The sequence below is a fragment of the Phalaenopsis equestris genome, unplaced genomic scaffold (assembly GCF_001263595.1).
Source record: "Phalaenopsis equestris unplaced genomic scaffold, ASM126359v1 Scaffold000203, whole genome shotgun sequence".
In the NCBI taxonomy this organism is placed as follows: Eukaryota; Viridiplantae; Streptophyta; class Magnoliopsida; order Asparagales; family Orchidaceae; genus Phalaenopsis; species Phalaenopsis equestris.
This window is the reverse complement of record NW_018164645.1, coordinates 1112051-1128256: the sequence shown is the minus strand read 5'-3', so window position 1 is coordinate 1128256 and position 16206 is coordinate 1112051. Positions and strand designations below refer to the sequence as shown.

Here is a 16206-nt window from a genome sequence, read left to right as displayed (position 1 = left end):
GACCAAACGGATGTCATATCTTTCTTAGTTTATTTGATCGAGCCTCATCCTCAAGTCTTGTGTTTATCCCTCGGGATAGATACAGGATTTGAGGTAGAGTGCTCTTTCATTTAAACTGTGAAAAATATGAGGTCAGTTTGATTTCATATTTTTCTAAAATTATATATATATACGTAAATTAAAAAGTCCTTCCGAAGCGGGCGACGGGATTTCGATTCCGGCGACCGACAGCTTCTTACGGGCGACCCCCAAACATTAACTTTTTCCCCTTTTAAGCGCCGACACAGTAGTGATGGGATTCCTCCTGTGTATCAATACTTTCCACTCAAAGAAACACTTTGTCATCAAGGTGGAAGGCTTGAAACTGCTTTTGTATTCCTTCTTAAGGCTCTCATGTGGTTTCATAATCTGGTAGATCTTTCCACTTAACAAAAACCTCCTTTGTTCCCGCTACCCCTTGTTGTACTCCTTTAACTTATAAAGGTTCCAAAATTACCTCCATGCCCTCTGGTAGTGTCGAAGGCAGTGATGACGAGGGTTTACGGTCTTTGATGGCACGCCTCGGCTGCGAAACATGAAAGACGGGATGTATTGTTGAAGTTGGTCGTAACCTCAAACGGTAACCACCATCCCAATGCGTGTCATTACCTCATAGGGTCCAAAATACCGTAAAGAGAGTTTTTCGCTCCTCCATCTTGCCAAGGTCTTCTGTCGATAGGGCCTCAGCTTCAAGTGGGTCATATTCTCGAGCCCGAACTGTACCTCTCTGCTATGTTAATATGTCTTCCTCTTCATGATCTGTTGAGCTCTCAGTAGATGTCCCTTGACCCCGGCCAATATTATGTCCCTCTCCTCCAAGTAATGATCGGCGTTGGATACAAGTGTCTCACTATGCCCATAATGTATCAAGTGAGATGGATCTCGCCCATACAATATCTTGAAAATAGCGGTCCGTGTCGTTGTATGGTATGAAGTTTTAAACCAATATTCAGCCCACGCAATCCACTGGCCCATAACTTCGGTGTATTGGATACAAAACAATACAGGCATGTCTTCACACTTCTGTTGACCACCTTTGTTTGTCCATCAGTCTGGGGAAGATATGTGGCGCTTCTCTTAAGAATTGTTTCTTGCAACCTGAATATGTCGTTCCGGAAATGGTTGAGGAATAACTTGTCTCTATCTGATACAATTCAATTCGGGTACACTGTGCAAATGAACCACTTCCCGGATAAACACTGTTGTGATTGAGACCGCAGTGTAGGGATGTCATAAGGAAGTGAAATGTGTAAACTTACTCAGGCAATCCACGACCACCATGATCACTGTGAACTCCTCTGCAGTGACAGCCCCTTGATAAAATTCATCGTCACTTCTTCCCCCACCTTCCATGGTAACGCTAATGGCCGCAGTAACTCTTCTAGTTTCGTGGTTAAGTACTTGTGTCATTGGCAAACATCGCATTTTGCTACTATTTTTCCTGTCTCTACGCATCCCCACTCAATAAAGCTCTGTCGCTATACGACTGCAGGTCTTTTGTAACCTTGAGTGCCCCCTGATCGCACTGCCATGAAACTCCTGCAGTAGTTTGGGTATATACTCCAATGCTCTTGGTAACACGAACCACCCCTGATAAGTTGTCGCCTCATGGCATATCTTAGATGACTGTTCGGATCCTATAGAAACTCTGCCCATATCTTCATTAGTTCCTCATCTAGCTCCCTCAACCAAGGGTACCGATAAGATCGTCAACTGGGGCTCTTCCACCTTCCTCGACATAGCATCTGTTGCTTTACTCTCCAACCTTGGCCGATATTGGATCTCGAAATCATATCCCAGCAACTTGGATAGACACCTTTGATGCTCCTCGGACACCATCCTCTGCTCCAACAGGTACTACAAGCTCTTCTGATTTGTTCTGACAATAAAATGTCCTCCCAAAAGATAGGGCCGCCACTTTTGAATGGCTAACACAATAATTATTAACTCTCGCTCGTATATTGACTTAAGCGTCGCCCTAAAGGTAAGCATCAGGCTGAAGTAAGCAATCAGCCACTAATCCTGCATGAGTACTCCTCCCAATATGTATTGTGATGCATCTGTCTCTGCCACCAATGGTCTCCTGAAATCTTGAAGTGTAATACTGGTACACTAGTCAGGGCCCTCTTCAGATGTTTGAAGGCCTATGTTGCGGCTTCCCTCCACTTGAAATTGACTTTCTTCAACTGCTCCGTCGGTAGTCAAGCTATCGTGTCATACCCCTTTACAGATTTTCGGTAATATCTAGTGAAACTTAGGAATCCTCTCAACTCCTTCAAGCTCTTGGGTAAAAGCTAGTCCATCATAGCCTCAATCTTGGATGGATGTACTGCTACTCCTGCCTTTGTCACAATATGCCCAAGATACTCCATATGTAGTTGTGCAAATGAACATTTCTTCAAATCAACATACAATCGGTGCTTTCTCAACTTCTCCAAAACTGTCCATAGGTGTTCCACATGCTTCGTCTCTGTACGACTGTAGATCATAATGTCATCAAAGAAGATCAGGGTAAATTTCCTGAGGTAAGGTTACTGAAAGGTGGTCGGAGCATTGATGAGGCCAAACGACATCACCAAGAACTCGTAATGTCCTACATGTGTCCTAAACGCTGCCTTGTGTGCATTTGCATGATTCATCCTGATCTGATAGTATCCCAACTTAAATTCTATTTTCGAGAAAATGACTGTTCCATAAAGCTCATCTAGCAACTCATCAATCACAGAAATAAGAAACTTATAAAATACTATCTCCTTGTTCAACAAGCGGTAGTCCGCAAAGAACCTCCATCTACCATTTTTTTCCTTCACCAACAAGACTAGACTGGAAAAGGGGCTCGCATTGGATTTGATAATCCCAGCCTCGAGCATCTCTCAGATCAACTTCTATATCTCATTCTTCTGAACTGAGGATATCGATAGGGTCTCACACTAATAGGAGGGACACCCTCCTTTAATGTAATGGCGTGCTCAGGCTCCCTTGGTGGTGGTAATCCGTTGGGCTACTGAAAAGCATTCGTAACTGATGTAGGAGTTGTTGGACCCTATCGAGAAACATTACCAACTTGGGATCTCATACCCCCCCTATACTTTGCAACCCCACCAAGTAGTTCATTCCTGATCGACTTGATCATGGTTTTGAGCGAGACCATGATTTTGCATAAACTAGCATCACCTTCCTCCCCTCCGCCTGGAACTCCATCATTAGGGATTTCCAGTCCACCTTTATCTCCCCAAACATCTGATGTCACTTCATCCTTAGAATCACATCTATGTTGTCAAAGTCCAAGAAGGAAGTCCTCACCACCTGTAGGTCATGTAGTGTCAGAACCAACCCTCGCAAATTCATCGACTTTTGTTCACCTTCTCTGTCCCCATCATGACGTCGAATCTCCCTGTAGTCACCAGCTCCAACCCTAGCTGATCTACGACTTGATTTGAGATAAAGTTGTGTGGTCCCGCTATCCACGAGCACTACAATCAGTTGTTCCTAAATTCGTCCCCTCACTTTCATGTTGTGATTTGGAGTGAATCCCACCCACCGAATTTAGGGACACCTCCGCTACATTTAAATACAGATGCTCCTTATCCACAGCGTCTTCCTCATATTCCTCACCCACTGTCTCCTCCTCCTGAATTAAAAGGATCTGAAGGGCGCACTCCTTGCAATTGTGACTTGAAGCATATTTCTCGTCACAACAGTGATATAGTCATTTTCCTCTTTTATCCTGCATTTTTGCATCAGTGGGGCGCTTAAAATTGCCCCCTGAAATGGATTCTCGTATTTTTATCAATTGGCGTCTCTTTCTGAAACAACACCTTCTGGGTCCTCAGTGTTGTGGTTGTCAAGAAGCTCTTATAGAATATTCCTGGGTTGCCACCTCGACTGGCATTTTTTTACCTATTTTTTGTCCTCCATCATCTGTGCGAGCTCCATCATTTCCCTCAATCAACACGGTCTCAATGGTCAGATAGATGCTCGTATGTCGGGCTTTAGGTCTTTCAAGAAGTTCCCTTCCCGCCCTGTTGCAGAAATACCCCTCAACCTCCCTAAAAAGAGCTATAACTTCTCCCCATATTCTGTAAACGTCTCATCCCGAGTTTGAGTATAGAATTGCTTGTGTAGGTTTCCTTTCTGAATGACTCAGAAACAATACCACAAGCAATCCTTAAACTCCTCCCACGGTTGCATCGGATACCTTGTCTCCATCCACTGAAACAACTCTAAAGCATTTCCCTCCAAACATAATCCCACCGCCATGAGCTTCTCTTTTTAGGTTAACCAATTGCCTCAAAATATCTTTCCACTAAATATACCCACCCATGTGCATCTTCCCCTTCGAGATTGGCATCTTCAATTTTCTGACTCTTGCATCTCCAACCCAACTTCCTCTTCCTCTGGTATTTCCCCTCATGTGTCTAGGATAAAACTCCCTCCTCCGTTCAAAGTTATACCCAACTCCCTCTTCCCTCCTTCCTCCTTCCTCCTTCCTCCTTCCTTTGTCTTCCGTTCAAATTTATACCCAACTCCCGATTCCCTCCTTCCTCCTTCCTCCTTCCTCCTTCCTCCTGCATCATCCCTCCTCCAGTTTTCAGACACTTTTGCGCCCCTTGCACCATCCCTTCAATTTTCAGCCCAACCCCCTCCATCGAAAGTCTCCACTCCCTCTCTCTCAGAGTCCTAGAGGGGCGCTCTTGGTGATAGATGATGTCCTCCTCGTCCTCTCATTCAATCTCCTTCCCTTCTGACCTGGCCAAGTTAGGATTTACAACTGGAACGGTCGGCATGATCTTGGATTGCATCTCCATGAGCTTCCTCATCATCTCTCACATCTCTCATATGCTCTCGAGTTCATCCTTCATTCGGCTCTCTATGGAAGAAAATTTGTCTTCCATGGTGGAGAACCTCTCTTCCATTCTCGATTTGATTTGCCCAACTTCTTCCAGCACATCCACTTATTTTGTTGTCATTCTACAAGATCTTGCTCTGATACTAATTTGATACGCTCTAGAACCAAAATCAACAAGCAATCAAAGACGAGACAGCAATAGATAGATGATGCGCGGCCTGACAGGCCTCACCCGGGCGTTGAGATTGCCCATACCAAATCTAGGCTGGGTCGGTTGATCTGGCTTCTTCTGGTCGGTCCTGGCTTGGACCAATTCACACAGCACTAGATTCCTCACATACGAAATTGGGGTGACGGAAGTGACGGGATTCCTCCCGAGCATACATAAACATCAGCATCGAGCGTGATCAACTTTAAAAAAAAATAGTTTTGTATAATGCATCCATCAAAACTAACCATATTGACATGAATATCCTTACTTGCCAATTCACATTTTGTAAGAGCAAGGTTAATTCACAGCCTTACATACAATTAAAATATTTGTATGCTACAAATTTAGCACCAAATTATTAATTTTTTTTTTAATTTAGTGCATCAACCATAAAAAAAGATCTTAATTTATTAGATCTATGTAAAAATATGACACTAAATAAAACGCAATGAAGAAAAAGGATTCATGTAGCCGATCCCACGTAGTGGTATTAAGGCTTTATTAAGGCTTTGTTGTTGTTGTTTGTTGTTGTTGACCGCAAAAAATTAATCCAAAATAGTCTCTCTAATTTGGGATCGAGGACTAAATTGGGATCAATTTAACATCATCATTTCTACTTAAGGGGTCATTTCTGATCAATTGTGTATAATTGAGGGACTAAACTAGATAAATGTGACACTTCAGGACTAAATTGGTCACATAAAAATAATTGGGGAATATTTGATGTTTAATTTTTTTGTAAGCATATGAAATAGATAACTACCAGTTGAATGAGTGAATCAAAGAGGAGAAAACAGTATCAGTCCCTCCCAATAATGGGGTCATATCGAACTTTGGATTCTTCTCAAAGCATCTGTCAATTGACTTTGTCAATATAACCAGCATCTGCAAAAAATAAAGTTAAGGCAGTGGGATCAAAAGATGAAAAATTAATTCCATGTAAGTTAATAAGATACAAAACAGGCATGCTAAAACAACAAAAGTACAAATAATATCATATATGATAAACAGAAAGAACAGACCTTGCCAGTCACTCTCTTAATCTATTGATTGTTTGAAGTGTGATCTAGTAATCATTTACAAGAATTACCTGCTCATAGAGAAGCTCTAATTGACCGCTTAATGCTTCATATGGCTCTTCAGTACAGCTAATACAGACCAAATATATAGGGCCTTTCACAAGAAATACTACCTGGACATGCAATAGTCTCTTCAAAATAATACCAGCAGATCAAAAGTAAAAAACCAAATAATACAGCATTAAGGTAATAGATGGAATTGATAATTTCAGCTTAACAAAAATGGGACTGAAAATGTCAAGATTAAGAAGCTCTATTGCGCATAAAGCAAATGTAGTTTTATCTCAATTGGCAAAATACAAAAATGTCTGTGCAAATTATGTCAACTTAATCCCATAACTCAAATCCAATCAAAGGAACAAAAGGAAGATGGCCCCGTGAACTGGAAAACATGCTAGGGGACACTTTCGACTGGCACAAAATGCGAGCAAAATGAATAAAATGCGACTTTTTATCAGCTGAATTTCGAGTGATTGCCACAATTATTTAAAACCAGCCACACTTAGCTCACCTCTTGAGAATTCTAATAAATGAAGCTAAATTGACCAAATACTTTCATTTAAACTATATGATAATTGCTTTCCAAACAGCCCCTTAATATGTTTGTTGACTAGATCTACACGTTTATGTATTTTCAAGCAGCATGCAATGACTACATAATTACAGAAGTAGCAAGATACAATCAAAGGCATTTTCCACGTAACGTCTGTATTCACTTCGATGCAACCATGAAGCATTATGCAAGACCTTCTTCATGCATCAAAACATGATGTTTCAATAATGTAGCCGTATTTCTTAGCTTAGAAAGAAATAAAAAAGTGAAGAAGCAGATCAGAAAGAAACGGCTCTTTTACATCACCACACTGGAAATTTTACAAGTACATGAGCAAGAATGAAATAGACATTATCCTTCAAACAAGAACAGAGTTCATGCTGAAAAGCTAAACCATTTAACAGAGCAAAATGAAAAGTTCTAGAAGGTTTATTATTCTACTTTGTACAATCCTGATGCTCAACTATTGCCAATAGTATGGCTAAGCAAAATTGTAATGTAGAATGAAATTTCTAAATAAAAGTATGGGATACTGAATTTTGTGCAGCTGAATAATATGCATTATATACAAACTTTATCAATTAGGTAAATTTTATGAAACCTACATAATCAAGAATGAAAAAAACAAATTTTGAACAAAATAAACTGACCTGATGTCTTCCAGCCCTTACAAATTTCAGACGATCACCTCTGTACATTGGATTAAAAACATAAAATAAGTTTACTTGCATGTATTTGTTGAACATACTAATGTATCACCCAAAAAGGTCAGCAGTTTTAAATGGATAAGAAGAGGTTTGCTGGTTGCTACAAAATAGATGGGTTTACCCATTCTCAACGAATGAAATGATGGCTTGCAAGGTTGCTGAGAATCCTGCAAGCTTATGTTCATCGCCATACCTGAACAAACATCAAACAGTCAATGCTAGCAGCAGAATTTTGCACAAAACAATAGAAGTAATAATTGCAAAATGTTCGATAGCAATCTCAAAACTGCACCTAGAATATATTGGCTTCCCAGAGTGACTCAACACAAAAAAATGTTTCCTTCGTTTTCTCCAAGAAACAGATGAATCATCCTGCATGCAACTTGTAAAATATAATCAGATGGCCATGTCCACTATGACACATTGGAATGCAAACTAATCCTACAGAAAACTGCATCAAAGCCACCTTAAATCTTGTCACAATTAATAGGGGACACCAGATGGTTACCCCCCCCCCTAAAAAAAGGAAACACAACACATAAATCAGATAAAAATTGCTCAAGATAAATACAAGTGATTTCATGATAGAAAATTTATGACATTTTTATCACTAGCAGACATCATCCTCAAAAACTACTAAATATTTTTCACATGGAAGGCCCATTGTGACTCAAAAGCAAAACCTTTTAACAAAACATAGCATCCAACAAATGAAGCAAGGAATCATATTTTAGTTGCACTGTCATGAATTGAAACTAAAGTTCATAACAAATGTTCTAAGTCATGACAATGGTGCAAAAGCCTCAATCTGCAAAACGATGTTTAAGAAATAAAAATGAAAATTGAAAATGGCCGAATGGAGCTTCAAAACTTGTGGATAACAGGAAAGTAAATGCTGAGAATTCATTGAGTATACTTCAATTTAACAAGTACACAATTTATGCATTCCTAACAAAAAAAATTGAATAGAGAAAAAAAAAATCGCTGGTAGTTCACAAATTGATAAGCAGTAGAAATCCTACAAATCAATAAGGTGACCGTGAAAAAGATTTTTTTTTTTTTTTTTAAAAAGCAAAATTTTTTTTGATATAAAAGAAAGGATACAAATATTTTAGTGAGTGGGTATAAAGAGCCCACTCACAGAGATTACGACTACACATAACCCCGAAAAATATAACAAAAAGAAAACAACTTCTAATCATGGCGGGTGTAGTCAGTGGATATACCACTTCCAATTTCCCTGGATCTAGGGAGTGAGTCCAGCAACATACTGAGATGTGGGTTTCCGCCCGAAAATATGAGACAATCATCCTGAGAATTACTGAGATCTAGCATTCTTTTTTTCTTCTTCCTAGATTTGTAAACCTGTCAATAATCTGTCAAAGGTAGTTCCGTCTGAACAATAGGTGGATCTTCGATGGAGGTAAACTGCTGATCTGACTCAACCTGCAGCACACCATCCTAACACTCCTCCAGAACTTGAGTACCCTCTTCTCTCACAATAGGTGGTTCGGCAAGGGCTAGCATCTGCTACCACAAAATTCGTAGTAATTGTGATCTGAGGAAGAGCTGCCTCAACAACAGTAAGCGGAAGCTGCTGATCTAGTTGGTGATGAGTAGTCTTATGAGTCAAATTCTCATTCAACATTTCTGGAAGATTAACAGTGTCTGCTATGTCTTCTATATTTTCCTCCTCATGAATGATGTTGTTTGGACATGCCGATCTCAAATGAGGGTGAAGCTTGAAGCAGTTGTTTGTACATGCCGATCTCAAATGAGGGTGAAGCTTGAAGCATTTAACAAGGGTGTGCCCAAATAGTTTACAGTGATTGCAGTAGTAAGGTCTTTGTTCTGTAACAATTGGCTGTCAATACCCATTGTGGACAGTACCGAGGCATATTTCGTCCACATCAGGGAGGGTGATATCCCTTTCAACAAGAATTCTTGCAACCGAAGGCCTAGTTAGATTGAAGGTGGGTGTATCCAATTACATAGGTCTCCCTAGTGCAGCTCTAATAGAAAATTAGACTTGGTGATTGAAGTAGCTCAACTTTAGGCCAGGTAGTTTAAACCAGATCGGAACTACAAGTGGTTCTTGGCTAGGGTCAAATTCAGAAGACCACTTAAACAGTTTCATATATTTTCCATCTATTGCCATAATTTTTTTTAAAAATATTTTGGCATAGTCTTCCACTTTAGATAACTGTATCATCGCATGTCTCCCATCAAAGAGGTCAACCTTCCAAAGTCCTAATAGTTTGAGATCTTCAAAAGTCTTTCGAACGATTTCCATTTTAGGATATCCCGATTAGAACTTCCCAAGGAGAATGAATTTGCACTTGTTAATCAGATTGGAAATTTCAACATCAAAGAAGAATAGAGCTAGTTTGTCACTCTTCCTACACGTCTTCTTAATAAGGTTGCGATCCTCCTAGTCTTCGAATGATTCATGAAAAACCTGAGAAAAAACCTGATATCTGATCTCATGGAGCCAATCATATCAAAAAAAGAAGCCTTCCCAAGATTTAAAATTGAAATAGTCAGCGGTTGAGAAAGAGCAGTAGCCATGGAATAGGGAGTTGAACAACGAAAAACTACAGGGATTGAGCCTGGACTACGAGTAGCTCACGTATGTGCAGGGAGGAGAGATGTAGCAGCAGAAGACGGAGTCGCAGAAGCACGACCGCAGGAGACGCAGCTGACAACGGAAGACGAAACAAAGGAGCGAAACCTCTTCTTCTTCGAGCGTGAAACAGCCGCGGAACAGACGACGTGCAACGAAGAAGCTGACGCCGCACGACGCAGACGAAAAGGAGGAAACACGTCAAAGAGCAAATCGACGAAGAGATACCAGGTTTCGCCATAATGGCGAAACCCTAGCAAAGTGAAATCAGAACAGACGACGCCATTGTGAAAACGAATATATATATATGTGTGTGTGTATAATAAGTCTTGGTCATAATGGTTCTCCCATAGCAAACATTATAGAGATTTTTCACTCTGACTATCAAGCAAATGAATGGATGTCATCCATTCCAAGCTTATGTGATATCTTTTAAAAAACCGTCTCTGATACTCATTTGAAGAGTATATCCAAATTATTTACCAATAGTTATGAATATACATATTAGATCTTTCGTAAGTTTCTCCTTTATAAAATGTCAACTCCAAATATACTTTGTAAAGTCACATAATATGATATTAACATAATAATACCACATTTATATCAAAACATTCAGCAAAAAAAACATATTTTGAGTTATGATAATTACAAAATTGACGTTGAAACATAGAAACAATATGTAGAATTTAACAAGGGACACTAAATTTTAATTGAAGTTAAATTTTAAAGATTTTAAACTAAAACTCTGATATAATTAACACTCAATAAATCTAGTTCATATAAAATTATGAAGAAGATAAATGATAATGCTTACTAGATGATTCTCTTTATCGATGTTAGAATTTCTTAATGTTTCAAATTTAACATTGTACCCTGTACAAGCCCCATATATTATTATTACCTTTGCAAATAGTATTAAAAAGTAGGTTGATACTCATTCGGTGATTCTTGTGCCATCCTACTGCATCCCATCATCTAGATCAGATTTTAGAGTCCTATCATCACCGCAGCAAAAAAGACATACATTCCTATTTGCGATGCATTCCTATTTGCGATGAATTCCTATTTACACCTGAGGAATCATAGCTTACTTTTGACTAGTTGCATTATTTGGGCATGCAATAGCTGCAAAAGTACATGGACCTTCATTCTCCATAGCAAATCTTCAAAGACGGAAATTGTTGATACAGAACATCATGGTTGTCATTGTCATCCTAGAGTATAGTTACCAAGTACTTAGAACATGTTTGAATCTTTTTTATATATTTTTCTTTTTGCACATTTGTATTCTTAGGTCATTCAGTCACGCATGTATTTTGAACCTTTATAATCTCAAGCTATTTTTCTGTTTTAAGCCTTCTATTGTAACCCTGTGATATCTTTTGGCAGATAATAATGATTTTATGGACTTGAGTAATGAGCTAGCCAAACCCTTCCATCCCTTATCTGAAAGCAACTTAATCAATTTTTATCATTTTTTATCAAAAGTTGATCACCATCATCAATGTTGACTTTCATGTGACATGTTGATGTATCTACCAATCACCCTGCAATAGAAACTAACCAAGAGCAACACAAAGAACCAAATGCTAGCTTAAAGAACACAGAACAAGAAAACAAGAATGTAATCAAGAACACCAAGATTATGTAGTTCGGTCTATAAGACCTACATCCACGAGAAGGGAACAAACACTAATTCACTAAGGCAATCAACAAGGTTATACAGCTTTATCACTGAGAGATGAGATCTCTTGCCATACTCTCTCATCAACCCGATACAAGATTTCCAACATACTCTCCTAAATTTCATAAAACCTCTCTTTACCTCACTCTAACAAACTGTTTTCATTCACCTTAAACTCTCTCAACATGTATCCCTCATTATTTATAACTAATGAGTCTTCCCCAAGTAGACCGGTTCACCAATAAGAAGTCTTCTTTCCTTCTTTAACAACAGTTGACAGAATTACAGTTATATCATTGCCTTAGTCCAACAATTGTGAGTCATCACAATAATTCTCCACCTTGACTCTCAAGTACAAAACTCAATAATAATGATTTCCTCCTCTCAGTCACAATGGGCTATTAAACCTTAGTAGAGTTCACTACGTCCAGACAGTGTCTGAACTTAGCTGTAGATAGAACCTTTGTGAGCATGTCAGTTTCAGATTGAATAACATTAGAGAAGTTATCAATCACAGTTCTTCCGATTAGTGAATATAAACCATTATTTCTAACTTCTTTCATGGCAATTAAAGAGTCTTTAGTTACTCTAATACAACTATTTCAGCCTTAAAAGAATAGCCATTAGATTCCAACATACCTAAAGAAATCAGATTTATTTTGGTTTCTGGTATGTACATGACATTTTGCAGTATTCGTCTATCAAACATCCTTATCCTGATTATCACACTGCCAACAACACTACGAGCTTTGTTGTCTCCAAGTAGTACCGATCCATCGTTTACCAGTTAGAGTGTCTCAAACCAATCTTTATGAGAACAAATATGGAAGGATCAGCATGAATCAAGAATTCACTCATTGATTGATTCAAACTCAATAATTATCAAAACATCAGCTGAATCATAGTCATCAGAGGCTACACGTGTTTCTCCTGATCCTTTTGGCTTTTCTTGATATTTTTTCTTCCTGTCAGAACTGTTCTTCTTGAAGTGGTCTTCTTGTGGCAATGGTAACATTTGAAAGGTCCCTTTGATAATTAATTTTGGCTCTTCTTTCCTTATCTCAATCTTGATATGTTCTGACCGTTTCTTGAATCATTCTTGTCTTATCTTCCTCTAACGGTAAGACCATCTCCACTGATTTCCTCATTCATGTCATGTTTCCTTCGAAATACTTAAGCATTGATAACAGATTGAACCACTTCTAGAGAAATTATTTGCACCCTTCCATAGAGCATTGCATCTTTGAAATGCTCATAACACTTGGGAATAGAGTTTAGCAACAACAAAGCCTTATTCTCGTCATCCATCTTAACTTCGTTGTTTTCAAGATCATCTATGATCTTATTAAACTCATCAATCTTCTCTGAGATTGATTTTCATTCATGCATCTTGAAGGAGTACTGACGTTGCTTCAAAAAGAGTTGTTGGCCAGGGATTTTGTCATATAGAGCAGTTCAAGTTTAGCCTAGAGTGCTTGAGTCGTTGTCTCCTTTGACACTTCCCTCAAAACTTTATCACCCATAATCAAAATTATCATACTATGAGTTTTATCCAAGATACTGTTCTTATCTTTCTCGGGCATCTCAGCAGGCAATGCAGCTAGTCCTTGCAGTGCTTCTGCAACGCCATGTTGTACAAGCAGGGCTCGCATCTTGGCTCTCCACAAGCCAAGGTCGTCCTTTCCTGTGAATTTTTCGATGTCGAACTTGGCAGATCTCATTATCGTGGTCTAATTTCCCACAGAAGATGCCACTTGTTGAGGTATCTACCAATCACCCTGCAATATAAACTAACCAAGAGCAACACAAAGAACCAAATGCTAGCTTAAAGAACACAGAATAAGAAAACAAGATAGTAACCAAGAACACCAAGATTATGTGATTCGGTCCATAAGAACTACATCCACGGAAAGGGAATAAACACCAATTCACGAAGGCAATCAACAAGTTTACACAGCTTTATCGCTAAGAGAAGAGCTCTCTTGCCATACTCTCTCTCTCTCATCAGCCCAGTACAAGATTCCCAAGATCCTCTACTAAGTTTCATAAAACCTCTCCTTACCTCACTCTAATAAACTGTTTTCATTCCCCTTGAACCCTCTCAACATGCATCCCTCATTATTTATAACTAATGAGTCTTCCCCAAGTAGACCGGTTCACCAATAAGAGGCATTCTTTCCTTTTTTAACAACAGTTAATAGAATTACAGTTATATCATTGTCTTGGTTCAATAATTGTGAGTCATCACAACATGACCATTTTGACTTTCCAAGTAGTTTTTATTTGTTACAACTTCATCTCCATCAGAAAGAATGCCCCTTATCTCCCTCCTCTCTCCTTACTTTAAAATAATACTATTAAGAAGCCTTGGAAATACCTCAAAATAATTACTTCATGCATTATAACCATCATGAAACCTTTGAAAACCCACATGAACTCTTCAAAATCTCCTTTCCATTACTCCTCCCTTTTTCCCATATTATGAACATCTTCCCTCCCGCTTCCCTCTCTCTCTCTCTCTCTCCCCCTCCACATAGATGCATACTAGCCTTTTACCTCTTACTCTATTCTATAAATACCATGGTCGTGTTGTGTATTAGATGGTTATGCAATAAAATGTTATAGTGCCTCTTGAGTTTTCTACTCTTCTTACTTGTTTATCACCCCAAGCAAAAGGCTACTTCAGAATAACAGACAACAGCCATTAGAGAAGGAATTCTAAACTAAAAAAGGAGATTCGCCGCAATAATGAATTATTTATAAAGGTAGGCTTCAACATAACCCCACTCCACCCACAGTTTCCTAAAATCCATCACAAATTAGGCTACTCATAATTTTGATATCTTCTGCCCTTTGAATAGATATTTATGATGGTTATGTTAAAACAGATAAAAATTAGAACATCTCACACTTACTATGTTTTTATTCTCATATTTATGATCCATCGTAATTACATGTTTATCATCATTCATACTTAGGGGGTGTTTCGTAGCATACTTTTAATAAGATTTATTGTGGGTTTCACCTAAATCCAGCCAAACACCAAAAAAAAAGGAGAACCAAATTCAATTCTACGTTGAATCTCAATCTCTCCCATTTCGCCTATTTCTCCCCGTTTCGTCTCTTCTATCGCGTAAATCCGGATTTTTATCAAATCCGAGGATGAGTCGGATTACACAGATTTACATTGTCGTTCTCGCATGCTCCATCTCCGTCACAAACTGACCAAAATCCGTTAACGTAAATCTTTTGTTGCAGCCAAACACCTCCTTAAAAAAGTTAAATTGTTGTCCATTATCAATTTGATCTTCATATTTTTCCAACGCATTTATTTTTCAGGCATCAAATAAAAATCTCTGTATTTAGTTTGAATTTATTCTGTAGAAAGTTACACTGCATACATATGTTTGAAAGTTGTCGGACATCAACGCCTTACTAAATGTAGGTTATTGTATAGGATATTTCTCCGCCACCTGAACAATCCACAACCACAACATCAGTTTACAAACGCAGGAAATACTCACCGAACAAATACTCCAAAAGCTAATCGATTCTCCCATTGGTTTTTACGCATCTATGCATGGCAAAATCCAAGTTCAAAACACTTGAACATTACGCACCTCATAATGACGCCGGTTCTCCTTATCCCAAGCATCGTGCAGCCCACTCCCACTGGCATCCACCTCTTCTCCGATTCCGGTAGAGCCGCCACTGCTTCCTCTCTCACCTGCGTATCCACTACTGCTAGGACTAGGCAGCGCCTCTCCCTCCATCTCCGATCCATCTATCAATCCAATTTCGCCTTGGGAAGATCCCTCCTCTCCGAACGCAACCACAGCCGGCGGCGAGACCTCCACATTCTCCGACTTCACATCATCCCCAGCGTCATAAAATTCTGCCGGCAGAGAACCATTACTTTCAAGACGTACCTTCTCACGCCCATTGCGGGAGTCCTCCAAACTTAGGTAACCCAATCTCAGCTCGTCCTCGGAGAATTGAGAGACTTTATTGTCTTGATCGGAGTCCATGGAAACACAGAAAAGAGTTTAGGTGTGAATTAGGGTTCGGAAGGCGAGAAAAACGAGGGTGGGAGTGGAAACGAGAGGCCTCTGCGCCATACCCGTCGTTCTCCGATGAACCGAGCAGAAGATTACTGCTGGTCTTCACCTACAGATCAGCACAAGGAAGGTAATGGCCTCGTTTCAGAACAATGGGCCCGGCCCATTGAAATTTCAGAACAAAGAGCCCGACCCATATATATTTTACTATGGGTAAGCAAACTTTAGTACAAAAATAAATGTACTAAAAGGGTTGATGCGACATCAATTATATAATCAGGTGTGCTTCTTTCAATGGTTAAGATATTTGTACATCAATAAATTAAAAAATTAATAAAATTATTATCATCTAGCAATTTCATTTTCAAATTTAAAAAAATAATTTTTTTAATGATATCGAATA

The 16206-nt window shown here is 39.0% G+C and overlaps 1 protein-coding gene across 4 annotated transcripts in view; it reads right to left on the bottom strand.

Annotated features, from left to right (window-relative positions):
- LOC110022985 (vacuolar fusion protein MON1 homolog) overlaps positions 1-15962 on the bottom strand; it is an 89400-nt gene extending 73438 nt beyond the window's left edge. For 3 of the 4 annotated variants that reach the window (XM_020722162.1, XM_020722160.1, XM_020722159.1), the window contains exons 1-6: positions 15366-15962; positions 7731-7810; positions 7560-7631; positions 7382-7421; positions 6190-6291; positions 5863-5984 (exon numbers count right to left, since the gene is read on the bottom strand). In XM_020722162.1, coding sequence (XP_020577821.1) covers positions 5863-5984; positions 6190-6291; positions 7382-7421; positions 7560-7631; positions 7731-7810; positions 15366-15773 — 824 coding nt within the window. In that variant the 5' untranslated portion in view covers positions 15774-15962. The remainder of the gene's footprint in view (positions 1-5862; positions 5985-6189; positions 6292-7381; positions 7422-7559; positions 7632-7730; positions 7811-15365) is intronic. The other variant, XM_020722163.1, reaches the window with a different exon arrangement.
- Positions 15963-16206: the final 244 nt, after the last annotated feature.